This window comes from Eucyclogobius newberryi, unplaced genomic scaffold (assembly GCF_026437365.1).
Source record: "Eucyclogobius newberryi isolate DKJ021-1_F unplaced genomic scaffold, fEucNew1.0.hap1 SCAF_2, whole genome shotgun sequence".
NCBI lineage: Eukaryota > Metazoa > Chordata > Actinopteri > Gobiiformes > Gobiidae > Eucyclogobius > Eucyclogobius newberryi.
The window spans coordinates 20,346,240-20,360,746 of NW_027315834.1; the positions used below are offsets into that span (position 1 = coordinate 20,346,240).

Below are 14,507 nucleotides of genomic sequence, written 5' to 3' on the forward strand. Positions count from 1 at the left end.
TTGATCACGGCTCAGCGAGCAGCACTCAGAGCACTCCGTCAACCATAAAGTGGAAAGTGAGTAAATGAAAAGACTAGTACATGAATAGTTTGGGGAGGGTATATTGTATTTATCGTTTTTATTCAATAATATGTTTTTGTAAATTGATTAATGGCATGTTACAGCATCCTTGTGCTTGCTTTAGCACTAAGCTAAGCTAACTCAAAAAGAAAAGAAAACAACACGTTAAGTTTGTCTGTCACTATTGTATTGGTCCTGGATAGCATACTTGCCTAAATTGATGGAATACACATTCGGTTTAAGTATACCGCGTGATTTTACTACTAGTCATTTTACTCCTTTAGTTTGTAAAGGCGGTTTACGGGTGCTGCTGAAATTACGCCACAGGCTTATGAAAATACACCTTTTTCATTTGACAGGGTCTGCACACAGATCTGCATTTAGCTCTAACTGGAAAAACTCTCACTTTGGAGGAAGAACATAGTGACACCATTGAGAACATCAAGGCCAAGATCGTAGACAAAGGAGGCCAGCTCCAGACCAGCAGAGGCTGATATTTGCTGGGAAGCACCTTTTCAACTACAATATCCAGAAAGAATCCACCTTACTCTTGGTGTTGTGTCTGAGAGGAGGAAACTAGGCAACACTTGTGTTTCTGAAGATGAAAAATAAATATGGAAATCACTTATTTTGTTTTGTAGATGTGTTGTTTTATTTAGAAATTCAATAAAGAAGTTCATGCAGTCCAGTGCAGTTTGTGTATTTGCTGTGCATTAGACCTGTTGATTACACTTATTGGCTCATAAATCTTGCTTTTCCAACGTCAAGCACAAGTCATAACACAGTACAATAAATAAAATGGCGAGAGAAAAGCCAATTAGTAAAACATTTTGGTTGTTTCTTCACAACTGGTCAAGTTAAACACAGACACTACAGAATGGTCTCTGCACATGAGTCTTCAAAATGGGCTCTCAGTCTGCTGTAGTACTCTCTAGGTGGGCTTTCGTAGCTGGGGAGGTAAAGATGATGTTTCCTGATGTTAAAGTCAGATTCACTGTTGCCTGTCATCTGGATGTGGCCCCGGGGCGGTGGGGCAGTCGGAGGGGATGGTGTAGAGTCTCCTGAACCGTAGCTCATCCGGGAGTGGACAGGCGAAGGGGGGCAAATCTTCAGGCGGACGGTGATGCTGAGAAACAGCCAGGTTTACACATAAATCATTCTAGAGTTTAAACAAGTGATACTAGTTTGGCAATGCACTTCTTTAACACAAGAGGGCGTTGTAGGCTGTAGCAAAATGTTCTGAAACTGAATGGCATCATGTTACATGTTGCAGGGATTTTGTTACTATGTAGATAATTATAAGACATTTATTCAGCTAAGATAACAGTAAAGAAACAACCAAAACACAGTACTATGGCATACATTTATAAAGATGCTTTAAATCACAGAGAACATAACATTAATGGTAACATTATGGTTTATCATACATTCAGAAAATCTGCTTGTCAAATAATCAGGTTTTCAAGTGAACATAATGCAAAGGAAAATCTGAAATAACAACTTGAACTAAAACTCATAAAATTAGCCCATAAAAAGCTATCACTAGAATCTTTAAAATACTTATAACTTAAACATATGGTGTGCCCAATCTAAGAATAGAGAAATAAGAGTAAATAGCCTTTCAAATCTCCTGTCCTGTCACACTTGTGTCCAGATTACATCAAATCACTGTAGGGCACGTGAAGCTTCAGCACACAGTACCTGCGGTCCAGCTCATCATCATCTGAAGTGACAGTCGAGTATGGATTTGTTTCCTGTTAATCAAACACACAACAGACGATATAAACACCAGACAAGACAAAAAGAAAATGAAGGAAAATCAGTTTGAATATGTATTATTACCCTGGCTTTAAGACTATCATCGCTTTACTCAAAGTTGTATTTTGATTGATACATACATGTTTTATTAATTCTGTATTGTCGTACAACTGAGGCTCCAGTGCTCGTGAATAATTCCTGTTTGCACCTACCCCCTATCCCCACCCAGATCCCTGTACGTAATTGTGATGTTTTGAAAAAATAAGACTCATGTCATGTTTCAAAAATAAAACATGTAGCCTGAAGAGGCGGAGCTTATCAGTTCTGCCGTTATGAACAGGTCCAGTTTCTATTACCAAACCATTTTAGATCAATGTATCAGTTTACAATGAACTAAATCCAATACTAAGTAACTGAAAAAAGCATAAAATCAGGGACTTAATAAACCAACAAACTTTAGTATGTACAGTATGTCTGGAATACTAACATGGAAAGGCACATGTTGTAGGCCTACTTACAGTCAGAGGGTTTGTTTGGGGAAACAGACGTAGGGCCCGGTTCAATTGGAAGATCTCTTACTGCCATGGGAATCTCCTGGGGATAAGGGGAGGGGCTGTGGGGCTGGCCACAAATAACACAGGCATTTGTAACATGCAGAGAGCTTTAGGTTTTTTTTACAATGGCATGCTTGAAATTCATTGCAGGATTACATGTTAAAGACAGACATGCACCATTGTCATATTCAAAGTGTGGGGCCACGCCAGCAACAAGCATTATGACGTCTCTTTTTACCAACACAATATTTACACTTTGACCCACACATTTTGAGTAGAACATGTGAACATTAGAACGACACAGGGAATTTAAAGTCATACAGTGCCTTTTCAGCAACACTGTGGGACAGAGGAGAAACATACAATATTAGTCAACTTAGACAGATTTAGGGTTATACACATGTTACTTACAACACGTAGAATACACTTTGACAATAAACCACAACATGTATCACCTCCTCGTCGCTATCGGGCTGTCCTGCCTTCTTCTTTTTCTTTTTCTCATCCTCTTTCTTCTTTTTGTCTTTGTCTGGCAGAATGTCATCCATCCAGGCCAGGTCGTGTTGTGAAAAAATAAAGTCCAGTAGCTTTCGCACCACCATCAAACCCAGGATCTATGCACAAGGTAACAGCAGAAAGATAAGATATAATTTGAAGCTGTTGTCTCCATGATTTACTCAACAAACAAACTTAAAACAATTATATTATTGGAAATTAAAGGGTTAGGGTTACAAAATATACCAACCATCACTGGGAAGATGATGGCTAGGAAAGTGGACTTGAGGATCCAGAGGACGGCCAGACAGATTATCTGGATCAGTGTGAATAGATGCACTCGTCTGAGAGGAACATGGCGCAAGAAGGAGAAATCTGGCTGGTGTTTAATTGGCATCAGATACAACTTGATTCGCTCCCAGAACTGCAACAAAGAAGAAGACTAAGATATAAACAAGCTGTTCTTTCTCTTGATGTCTCTGTAATGGCATATCATGGTAGACACATTTCATATACTTTGAATTACATAAGGAGTTGTAAAAAGTATCTAACAGTAATTTCAAGAGTGGAAAGAGTATTGAAAATGTGTACTAAAGTAAAAGTGCTGTTACATATCCAAAATATACACAATTACAAGTAGTTCTGCAGCCAACATTCTATAAGACTAATTGAATTCTTCAAAGTTGAATTGAGTAGTTTTAAACCACAGTCTGCATACAGGTTTTTCTGAGCTCAAACTACAATTACACAACTAGAATTATAAGCAAAAGTACATGTTTAAAAATAAACATAAAACCCAAAAAATCAACTCAATTACAGCAAAGGGCATATTAACAAACAAGTAGCAAACCCTTAATGTATTCAGTTAGGATATGATATAATGATACCTAGGTATATTGATTTTATATAGATTTTTATATTGATTTCATCATTAATTAATTTTATTTATTCATACAGGGAAACCCCAATGAGAAAAGTTATATTTTTCATGGGTACCCTGTTAAAACGCAACACAAACAAATAAAAATAAGATCAAATTATATAAAACAAGTGTATCAGCACCATGGGCGTTCTTTAAAATCATTAAAAGACATGAAAGATTTAATTTGAAAAGTCTCTGTGTTATGTTCTACAGCAAAGTTATTGAAAGCCTTTTTACTGTCTCTGTGTTGACATGATGGGATTGTACAATAAAAAATGACCTTAAACCTTGAATACTTGAACTGATGTGCAATAAACAATAATCAGGCAAAATGCCAACTAGAGCCTTATAAACAAACAAAAGGCAGTGCTGTTCTTTTCTTGAATCCATTGATTGTTATTCTACTTTAGAATATAATTGACAGTGGTGAGTTCTGTGTCCTCCTCCTGTAATGAACCTTAGAGCTGAACCTTAGAGCAAAATGTAGAAAAAGATTCAGTTGTAGTCATCTGAACTCTGTTTGTTTTTTTAAACTCTTCCCTCTCTTGATTCGCAGATTGAGAATGACTCTTGGATGAGAGTCGAAACGTATAATTTTTTCCAGATGACTACAACTGAATCTTTTTGGAAGACTCTTGGACGAATGAGGAACTACACTGATATGTTTCTTAGAGCTGAATGATAAACCGAGTTCAGAGGTTTTAACACTGTTGCTGTAGAATGCATATATATAATATCAAAGACAAGAAATGTAGCCTGGATTAACTGTTTTCTACAATTAACACGTTTTATTTCTAAAGAGGAATGACAATTTGACTTTAAGATGATTTGTCAGCTCTTGTACGTATTTGTTGAAAGAGAGTTTATCATCGATCCAGATGCCCAAGGTTTTGTAATGGGGTACTTGTTCAATCATTTTGCCATCAAGCGTAAGAATAGATGTATTTTCTGGGTCACAAGAGTGTCTTTTGGAGAACAGCATGGATTTGGTTTTATTTGAATTCATGAATAATTTCAAATTAACACAGTGGAAACATGGATAAAGTGAAAATCCTCTTGAATATTTTGAATCAATTGTACACAAGAAGGTGCTTAGCATTCAGAAATGCATCATCTGTATACAAGTGGATGCAACTATGTTTTAGATTATGCCCAATTGCGTAAATAACAGTGGTCCAAGGACAGAGCCTTGAGGAACACCTTTATTAAGGGAAGAAAATTCAGATTGAAAGCCATCAGCAGAAACAGCTTGAGCTCTATTTGTGAGGTAATCTGCAAAACATTTTTTAGAATTTCTATCAAACCCAAGAGCATCCAGCCGATCCAAGAGAATACAATGATCTACTGAATCAAAGGCCTTTGACAAATCAACAAAAACCGCAGCACATTTTTTAGCAATTCAATTATCAATGCCAAAAATGGTTGATTTGACCAATAAAAAGTTAGAGAATTCAACAATGAAACCGTCAATGGTCAATAATAGATAGAACAATGTTTAAGATATTTAAGATATGATGTATTGATTTAAGATATGATCAAATGTTACCTGGATGCCACTTAATGATGCCACTCCCATGTACAGGAAAACACCATAGAGCACAGGCATTGGGATGTACTGGAATAAAAAGGGTTTCACTTAAATGAAAGTAGCAACGCAGTAACTATAAGAAAATAAACTGTAGTTCTGAGTGCATTTGTCTGGTTCAACTAGTCGGCTACATCAGGCTGTAGTATTTACAAACCTGCAGCACGGGAGCGAGGAAGACAGACACTCCCGTCAGAATGAACACCATAAGACCTGTGAACCTCTGCTCCCTAAATACAAAAAGTAAGAGGTTACAGCAGAGTTTAGTGACACACCAACAAATGGCCATTCTTGTGTAGTCCCACCTGACACCGAGGAACTGAGGCTGCTCTCCCGGGGCACTGCTCTCACTCTCCATTTTGAGAGAGTCAATGTGTGCGATGGAGATTACAGTAGCAGCAACATACCAAGGCAAACCCATGAAGGAGCACGCAGCCATCAGAACCCCCACCCAGAAGAGGTCCAGGTGATAGCCACATCCTTTCTGTAAATCACATCAACATAGTTCTTCATGCATATTTACTCTTTATCATAGAGAATGCTGTCTAAGGGCAGACCTTGAGTTTGTTTTCCTTGCGATTGACAATGACAGCACTGATCTGCTGGTCCATAAAAATGAGTATAGTCACAAGGAGAGCAGGGATGGCGCTGGCTAGGTACCACCACCAGGGGTTTTTTCCAAACGGCATTATTATCCAGCCACGGTCTGGACGAGTGGGCTGTGGTGCGGAGAAGCAGACAAACACACTTTTAGATTAAGACTTATGATAGGCTGGTACCAAAGTAACGGCCCAGAGATGATTGGTTTGCATAATTAGTTAGTCCAATACCTTGACTTCTGTCGGTACGATCAGTTTGGGTGTGTCTAAGCCAATCAACATATCCAGACCCACAAAGGTCATGATTGACATAAAGATGGCAAAATCACTGATAAGCTTCCTCAGCTACCACAGGTACAGGTCCCAGTATAGAGTAGGTGGGTTAAAAAAGTGCAGAAACATTCACATTTGAAGAGAAAGAAATGAAAAAAAAAACTATGTTCAATCCAAATCAGTCAAAGATAATTCATTTTGACAATAATGATTAAAATGTAAAAATGAGAGAAACAATAGGGAACACTGTAGAGACGAGCGGTGGACCTTAATTTGGGTGGGTATGAGGAGTTTGGGGGTGTCCAACTCTAGCAGACAATCCAAACCACAGAAGGTCAGGATAGAAATGATAATGGCAAAGTCACTGGTCAGAGAACGCAGCTGGAAAACACATTTGGGAGGACACAAACTAGAACAACCTTTCATGCATGGACAAAGTAACATCATTTGACAATACTTTTGCAGACGCAGGTTTAATGCTTACAACATTGGAACACCACGCAGGAGTGGAGTGTTAAGGAAGACCCGTATTCTTACCTTTGTTGGGAAGTAGCGGCTGGATTTGAACTTCTTGAGTGAGACTGTCATGGAGTAGGTGCCAAAGAACAGGATGAAGGACATGAGCGCCAGGTCCGGGACATACTTACAAGCCTTTCCCACCAGAGAGCCACCAAACTTCACACACTCTTTCTTGCTGAGCTGGCTGTAGCCCATGTCGGTCAGATTAAACTGCACATATACAAAAGGCCGTTTAACTCAAGATACTTACCAATAACCTGCAACAGATACTTACCTGCACTAGCTTTAATAACAGAAGTCACTCACCAGTAGAGTCATGTTGTCATCCGCCAGTGGGGCTGAAACGTTGAAGCCCAGTGCAGATGCTGTGAAATATCGTTACATTTTAGGGGTCATACAAATCGAATATGTTTTGTATTTGACACATACCGCCCAAGCGATTATACTTACATTGTCATTGAGTGTCCAGGAAACGAGGCAGACAAATAGAGAATATATTTCATTTATCCCAGGGGCAAATGTGAGGTGTATTTTTTTAAACTTTCTTTAAAATATGTTGACTTGAGGTGGGCAATATATTGACAATTTGCTAATATTATGAATGTTGTTTTTTGAAGCTATGCAAAATTCTAATATTTAGTATAAAGGTGCTATTTCTGCACTATTATAATTACTTTTACAGACATTTCACATTAAACCTCAGCAGATACGTTTAAAGACATGTTTAACATATTTCTGACCTAATCTAATCTTTCTGATCTAATTGTTATTGTGATACTCAATTTTGTTAATATTGCCCAGAGTTACTTTTGACACATTTCAAAATTAATTTTGAAATTAAAACACAGGGAAAGTGGTTAATTATCTCAGTTTAGACTCACCCTGATCTGGAGCAAGGCAATCACATCTGTAGGATGTGATGTAATCCGGCTTGAATCCACGGTTGATTGGATAATACTTAAAGGATCCTGCCTGAATAACACATTTATATGGTCATTTAGCCATATTTTAAACATACTTTCAAGGTTTTTCAGTCATAATACTGTGAAGTCTCCATGCTGATAAACATACCATCTTCTTGATAGCATCAGAGATGAATATAAAAGAGATGAGACTAGAGAAGCCTTCCTCGGTGAAGCGGGTCATGTATTTGATGATGTAGCTGGCATCTGACAGAACAAGCAAAAAACACTGCACACACGAGTGAATGCCAATCCACAGACGCAGCTCCATGTAGTCAACATTATTATTCCTGTAAGGGGACAAAGTTAGAAGAAAAACATTAGTATTTGTTTTTCTTTATGACAATAACAGAGGTTACTTACTTGCTGAATTCATATAGTAGTTTTTCAAAGATGAGAATGGGACCAGTAGAGCTCAGAATGATGAGAGGCTGTCCAGCAAACAAACAAAACACTACTCCGGCCAGAGCAGTGCCCAGGAAACTTTCCATCACACCCTGAATAAAAGGCACAGGAGTTTACAGTAGAATTGCATCAAATATGCTTTACAGCTGTGGTGGGATTTCTTTAGTAACCTGGTAATTGTCAGTGGCATCTCCCAGCAAGCCTCCAAACGTTATGGCATTAGTGATGCATCCAAGATAAATGAAGAGCACAGCAGAGATGGACTGGATATGGAAGCCGTCATAGATATCGCTACAATACCAAGGGATCTTCCTCTTAATGTCCAGCCACAAGCCACCACAAAACCTACTCAGAAAGACAGACACATTCAACACAATACTATGCCTTTAAACAGACGCACGGTGTACCATGTCCCAATTATTTTCATACCTTCCAGTAAATTTCAGTTCCTCTCCAATTTCATGTTGAGGAGGCATCTCATCGTCTTCTGCTACAGCTCCACCAACTGAGCCGTTCATTTTCCCAAGCTCATTCAAGTTCAGCACTGACTTCCTTTGGTCAACAAGAGGTAACAGTTTATTTGCAATAGAAACATGGCTTAAGATGCAGCAAGAACAACTCACCTCATTTCTGCAGATGGAACTTTCTTGGGAGGTTCGATACGGATTTTCGGGTCCCATTCCCCTGGTGGAAGAACAATGACTTCATCCAGAAACTCATCAACACCAGCAATTAGGTCTTCTCTGTCCCGTGCTTTGTAAGCAACATCACTGAAGAGCTGGGACATAAATAATCAAACAAATTCAAAATGGACAGTAATTAGCTTTTAAGAATACTATTTATTAAACTTACATCATCCACCATAAGTGTAGCAATAGCTCTGCCAATCTCATTGTAGGATTTCGTTTTGCCATGAGGACCCAACAGGAAAAAAAGAAACCTATGAGGAAAAACAGGAAACTGAATGGGAGAGACACATAAGAGCTACAAACATGTGAATAGTGCACACACACACCTGGTCGGGACAGGGACTTCAGTGAGGCCACCCAGAGTCGTGGCTTGGGACAAACGCACAAAGGAAACGAATGGTTTGTCTAAAAAGTCCACCTCGCCAACAAGGACATTAGACGCCTCAGCATCTCGAGGGATTTTCTTCATGAACTTGTTCTTCAACTAGACAAACTCAGTATAAAAACACGAGTGCAGTCTACCTTTCTATGTGCTAACTATACTGCATTTAAATACAGGACAGATGTTTTTAGTGCAGCTGCTGTTTTCCCTGGCTTCTCTCCATAGTCACAATCTCAAACAGTAAAGTACGACAAGCGCTTCAATAAAAAATCTCTCTATTTCTATAAGTTTGCATAGTAATGTAAATGTATACAAAAAAGTCAAAGTACTGTCAGTGCAGATCATACAAGGGAAAAGCGCAAACAGCATTTCCCACTTTGCCATCCAGTTTTGGATTAGAGGGATTATAACATTCTGCTAACTCCATGCCGCTAATAAAATAAAGCTGAATTTAAACCAAAAAAGTGGGTGTCATGTGAAGGACTACTTCCCCCAAATAATGAGTAAGAACCACAACATGCAGTTTACCTGGTCTGTGCTTGGTGTGTCTGAAATATCATTCATGCTCCTGTAATCTGTGAATGAGTTTAAAAGAAGAAAATATACAATATAAAATACAATTGTGCCCAATTCAAACCAACAAAATGGGAGAAGAATAACCAGAATGAACATAATAATGAATCTAATGAGAAAAATTGAAGATATGTTAGTTTAACACAAAGTATTTCTGTCAGATAATACAATCCAAGCTAACGCAGAGGGAGAGACGTGCAGTCTGTTAGTTCCAAGTGAATAGTGTTAATTCAAGAAGGAAATCAAAGTGGTGGTACATGCATGTGTGCTTCAACTCACGCAGGCGGCCAAGGCTGCTCGACTGCCGAGAGCGAAGGTCTTCTGTGGAGCGGTGGATCCCAGAAGCTGAACTAGTGCTACGACTCAAATTAACAGGACTAAGGTCTGATAGAGGCACACATCGAGTGGTTACAGAAGGAAAGGGATATAAAGCAATAGGACGCAGTTACTTACAGTTTGTTAGTGAGAGAAATGCAGAAAAGTGCAGAGTGAAGACAGACTTACTCTGTGCAGGATTAGAGGGTTTCCCTATGTCTGCCAATGAGCGGTGGATTGGTTTCTTGGTCTGGTGACGATGCTTTCTGAGGAGGACAAAACTGATCTTCTCCTTCAAATCTGGAGCAATGTGACGGTCCAGTACCTCATCTAGAATGCAACAAAATAATGTAATATGCCATATCAGCAGCTCAAGTGCTTAGAAACGGTGTTGTCAACGTACCCACAATCTGCGGCAGAGAATTTCCCTCGAGATCAAGCAGGACGCTGCCGGTCTGGAGACACGTGCGCAGCTCAAACAAGCTGTGAAGGGTCAGTGTGGACACATGTGGCTTGCTCCATCGCTCTCCTCCTTCCTCCACCTTCTCCTCAAATTTCACCCATCTGGAAAAGAAGCATCATGTGCATCAGCTGAACAGACAGTACAATTGGCCGGTTATTGTTGAGAGGGAACACATACAGAGAGATTGCAGTAGCACTTTATAAACGCAGAAAGGATTATGGAGGCAATGCTTTGAAAACTTGTAAAACTGAATACCTGGCCGACTCTTTCCACTCCAGCTCCCCACCCTCATGCTGTAGAGTGTCCATTTCAGTGAAGATTGTAGGTGTGGGGGTGCCATCATCATCTCCCAAAATGTGGCGTAATCTCTCAGCTGCAGGTGAAACTGCGCAGAGAACAAGCATTGATTGAATCTGGATTGAATTACAGTGCAAAGTTTAGCTCATAAACAGTTTGTATTTTAGTGCAACTCCCAAAGGATTGTTCATTGGCTGCACCAGGGGCCAAACGTATCTCAAGGGAAATAAAGTTTCAAATGTATTTCTTTTTTCACAACAAAAAGCTTAAAACTAATATCTGTTTTTTATGATAAACAGAGAAATATTTGGTCTGATTTGTAAAAGTACTCTATATATGTATTTCTAGACACTGTAATTAAATAATTAACTATTCTTTATCAGGTTCACAGGGACAGAGACAGTCAGTTCCTTTATTGATGGCAACTGATCTACTAGTCACAACATTTTCTAATTTGACTCTGAATAAATCAATCTCCATTAACATTCAGCCCTGCAGCCATCACAGTGTGTTCACTTTGTTTCCCTTTTTGAACCGCAATCTGGAAAAAGTCAATGACCTCATGGAATTGCTCTAATGCCATTTTAAGTATTGCTGTTAAAATGCCGCATGATTGAAATGCAAATAAACAGGAACACTGGGGAAATACTTATATATTATGATACGCAAATGGATCACTTTTTATGATCAAACAGTACAACAACGGTGTCAACACTGGGTCATGAGGCATACTTGTGCGCCTGAGCGTCTCAAATCGAGAGGCTTACTCCAAAGTGGAAAATGCACAAAGAAAGTCTGTCTGTGTATTTGCAAAATGTTAATAAGTCAGCGCTGACTTTCACAATTATGCAATCAAGCGTAATCAAAGTGAAAACAAAAGATTCTGTGTTTTTGCTTGTCATAGGGCTGCATCATTTTAACCAGACCAGTCACTTTGATGTAGGCACTATTGATAGTGAGAATACTTTTACATCTAACTGAAAACATTCTGTTCTATACATCTAAATGGTATGTTTTATTTAAAAGTCCGCAACACTTTATTATACAATTTAGTTCATTATTGAAAACTTGCTACCACTATTGTGTCTCCATAGAGTCAAACAACAAAGTGTAAAAACTTAAATGTATAGCAGCCTAACCTAGTAACCATTCTGCATTTCATGTTCTGCCTTTACCTGTCTCAGTGTCCGACAATTTCCAGCATGAAGGAGAATCCACGCTGAAGTCCTGCATGCTTCCTAGATCATGAGACAAACCTAAGCGCGTGGATCCACAGGTCAGCAGTCTTTGAAGCCCACCGTGATGGAGCAGTTTCCCCTGTTCTTCTGTGTCCTCCTATTTATCCCAGTCATGTAGGCATTAGTGAGATATTTAACTAGTCTGAAAGGGTCCTCTCTGAGCGCTGTCAAATTACACTCAACTAAAACACAAGCATCGACACACACCACAAGACCCTTAAGTACTCTCTTAGTGCACACTTGCATGTACTCAAGTAGAAGTTACTCTTTCTGTAACTAATTTACCGACCCCTGTTGAAGCTGGTTAAAGTCACATTACGGCCCAAATAACACCGACAAACTGTGCCCAAAGTTCTTCAGCCCTAATCAGCTTACAGACCCCAGACTTTGCAGCCCATGGGAACAGGGACCGAGCTGTAAAATATTCATCACTTTCATTGGCCCACCAGTTAATTCGCATTCTTACCACCCACTGACCTGTTAGTATAGACCAAACATGTCATATGCTTCATGTGAAACCAACAAAGACTAGTATAATTTGGTGTCTTGAAAGTATTATTATATGATACCGAATGAAGAACGGCCAGGTTTAAAATAAAATGCTTATACCTCGGACAGTGAGAGCTCCAATGTTTAAGTAGTTCAACAGTTCTTTATCACTGCCCTGTGGCCGTCAGCATCAGCAATGGGTGAACACTGCTGTGAGGGTACGAGGCATCTTAGATTCACAAGTGAACTGTTTCAGTTTGTGGCCGTGATATACAATGAATGCATTTATCAACTTGGATCCGTGCGTCAAGCGGTTTGAACGCACTTCAGAGGACTCCATGTCTTGCTTTGAACTGATGCAGCTCCTCGTTGTTCAATAGATTTTTTGGCCAGTAGGCTTTATTGGACAGGATAGTGTGGCGTGGTATGGGGATGAGACTGGGGAAAATCATGCAGCAAATGATCAGAGCTGTACTCAAACTCACAGCGCCAAACGGGGGGCATGCATGCTAACGTAACACTAATTTGATGATGTCGCCAAGCCCAAGCCTAGATAAAGAGAGAGAAGTGCATCAGAGATATATACTAGGGTTAGGGCCAAATGAACTTGTTGTGGTGGCTAGTTTTGCCTTGGCTGTTTGAGCTGAATCTGTAAGCGGATAAGGTTGAACAATGTATGTGAAATTAGAATAAATACATAAAACTATACAATACACAAACCAAAGAGGTCGGGATCGTGGCTCTCAATGCTCCCCTCGTCATCTTCATATCTCTCCTCGCCCTCGTGGTAGTAGCTGTGCCTTTGGTGCTCACGATGACTGTGGTGGTCGCTGTGGCGCATCTCTTGCTCAGCAGCTTTGGCATAAGTGTGGCGTCTGCGCCTTTTCCTTCTGTGGGAAACTGGGACTCCAATGTAAAGAGGCTGGACATCTGAGAGAGATACAAACTTATCAGCTGAGTTTGTTTTACACAACCATGGATATCTTTTGGATGTTATGATAAAGCAGAGCCACCACAATGGTGTAGGTAAACCTGCCAAGGGCTTCATAAAGTACAATTTACTTCATCAACAGGCTTGAAAATGTGCAATTAATTAAGGCAAGCAATGTTTCTTCTTAATTCTTTATTTAATTCCTTCATTGCCATTTAATTCCTTCATTGCCATTATACAACTTTCTCCATAAGGAGAGAATCAAGGTTAAACAAATGTAAATTGGCATTGCACAAATTTTTTATCACCTAACTTTTTAAAGTTTTATTTATGAGGCCGCCCCAGAGCGACATCTTGCCTAGGACCGCATGGTTTCTAGAGACGACTCTGTTTATAAGATTGTTCATGTGACGTCAAAACATTGTTCAGTTTAAAATTGGGCAGCTGAAAATTCTGTGGTAAAATTTGCCTTTCAACTTATATATTGTAGATGTTTTGACCTACACATGAAATAAAAACTAGCATTCAATTAGAAAGTGAAAACTTGGCACATTTGGGAACCCATATCAAGCAAAAAATAAGAAGGTTCTGGTTTATTTCTCTGCCCTCCATTTGAGGTCAAGTCAAACACTAACCTTAACAGACAAATTAGAATTCTCACCTTCATCATCATATCGCCTGTTACTTTTGCTCCTTCCTCTCTGCCAATCATGGTGGTCCATTCTAGGAGACACAGGACGAGTTTACTTTTTGAATAGCCAGGAAACTATAGCCTTAGAAACAATGCAGCACTATGTACCACCCTAGTACCACATGGCAGCACACGTGCATCCCAAATGAAACAGGTCAATACATGACAGGAAAACTCAATGGAAATCCCAGCAAGCCTCTGGCCTCTGACTACACAGCAGATCATGCAAACAAATAATACAGGAATTCCATATTTTCCTCTAAACTGACATATGACTGCTCCTATAGAACAAATATTGAGGGTTAAT

At 39.4% G+C, this 14,507-nt stretch overlaps 1 protein-coding gene across 1 annotated transcript; it reads right to left on the reverse strand.

The window, feature by feature from the left end:
• Window positions 1-685: 685 nt before the first annotated feature.
• Window positions 686-14,299, reverse strand: slc4a5b (solute carrier family 4 member 5b). The gene is made up of 26 exons (XM_072454234.1): window positions 14,171-14,299; window positions 13,299-13,532; window positions 10,810-10,939; window positions 10,495-10,655; window positions 10,281-10,421; window positions 10,056-10,160; window positions 9,732-9,778; window positions 9,148-9,305; window positions 8,985-9,072; window positions 8,756-8,910; window positions 8,562-8,684; window positions 8,303-8,477; window positions 8,091-8,224; window positions 7,837-8,017; window positions 7,647-7,737; window positions 7,072-7,130; window positions 6,784-6,975; window positions 6,514-6,627; window positions 5,932-6,093; window positions 5,680-5,858; window positions 5,532-5,604; window positions 5,336-5,404; window positions 3,118-3,291; window positions 2,828-2,986; window positions 1,762-1,814; window positions 686-1,186 (listed from the first exon to the last, which is right to left on the reverse strand). Exons 1-26 carry the CDS (start codon window positions 14,229-14,231, stop codon window positions 931-933), a joined length of 3,474 nt encoding a protein of 1,157 aa, XP_072310335.1. The 5' UTR covers window positions 14,232-14,299; the 3' UTR covers window positions 686-930.
• Between the last annotated feature and the right edge of the window lie 208 nt (window positions 14,300-14,507).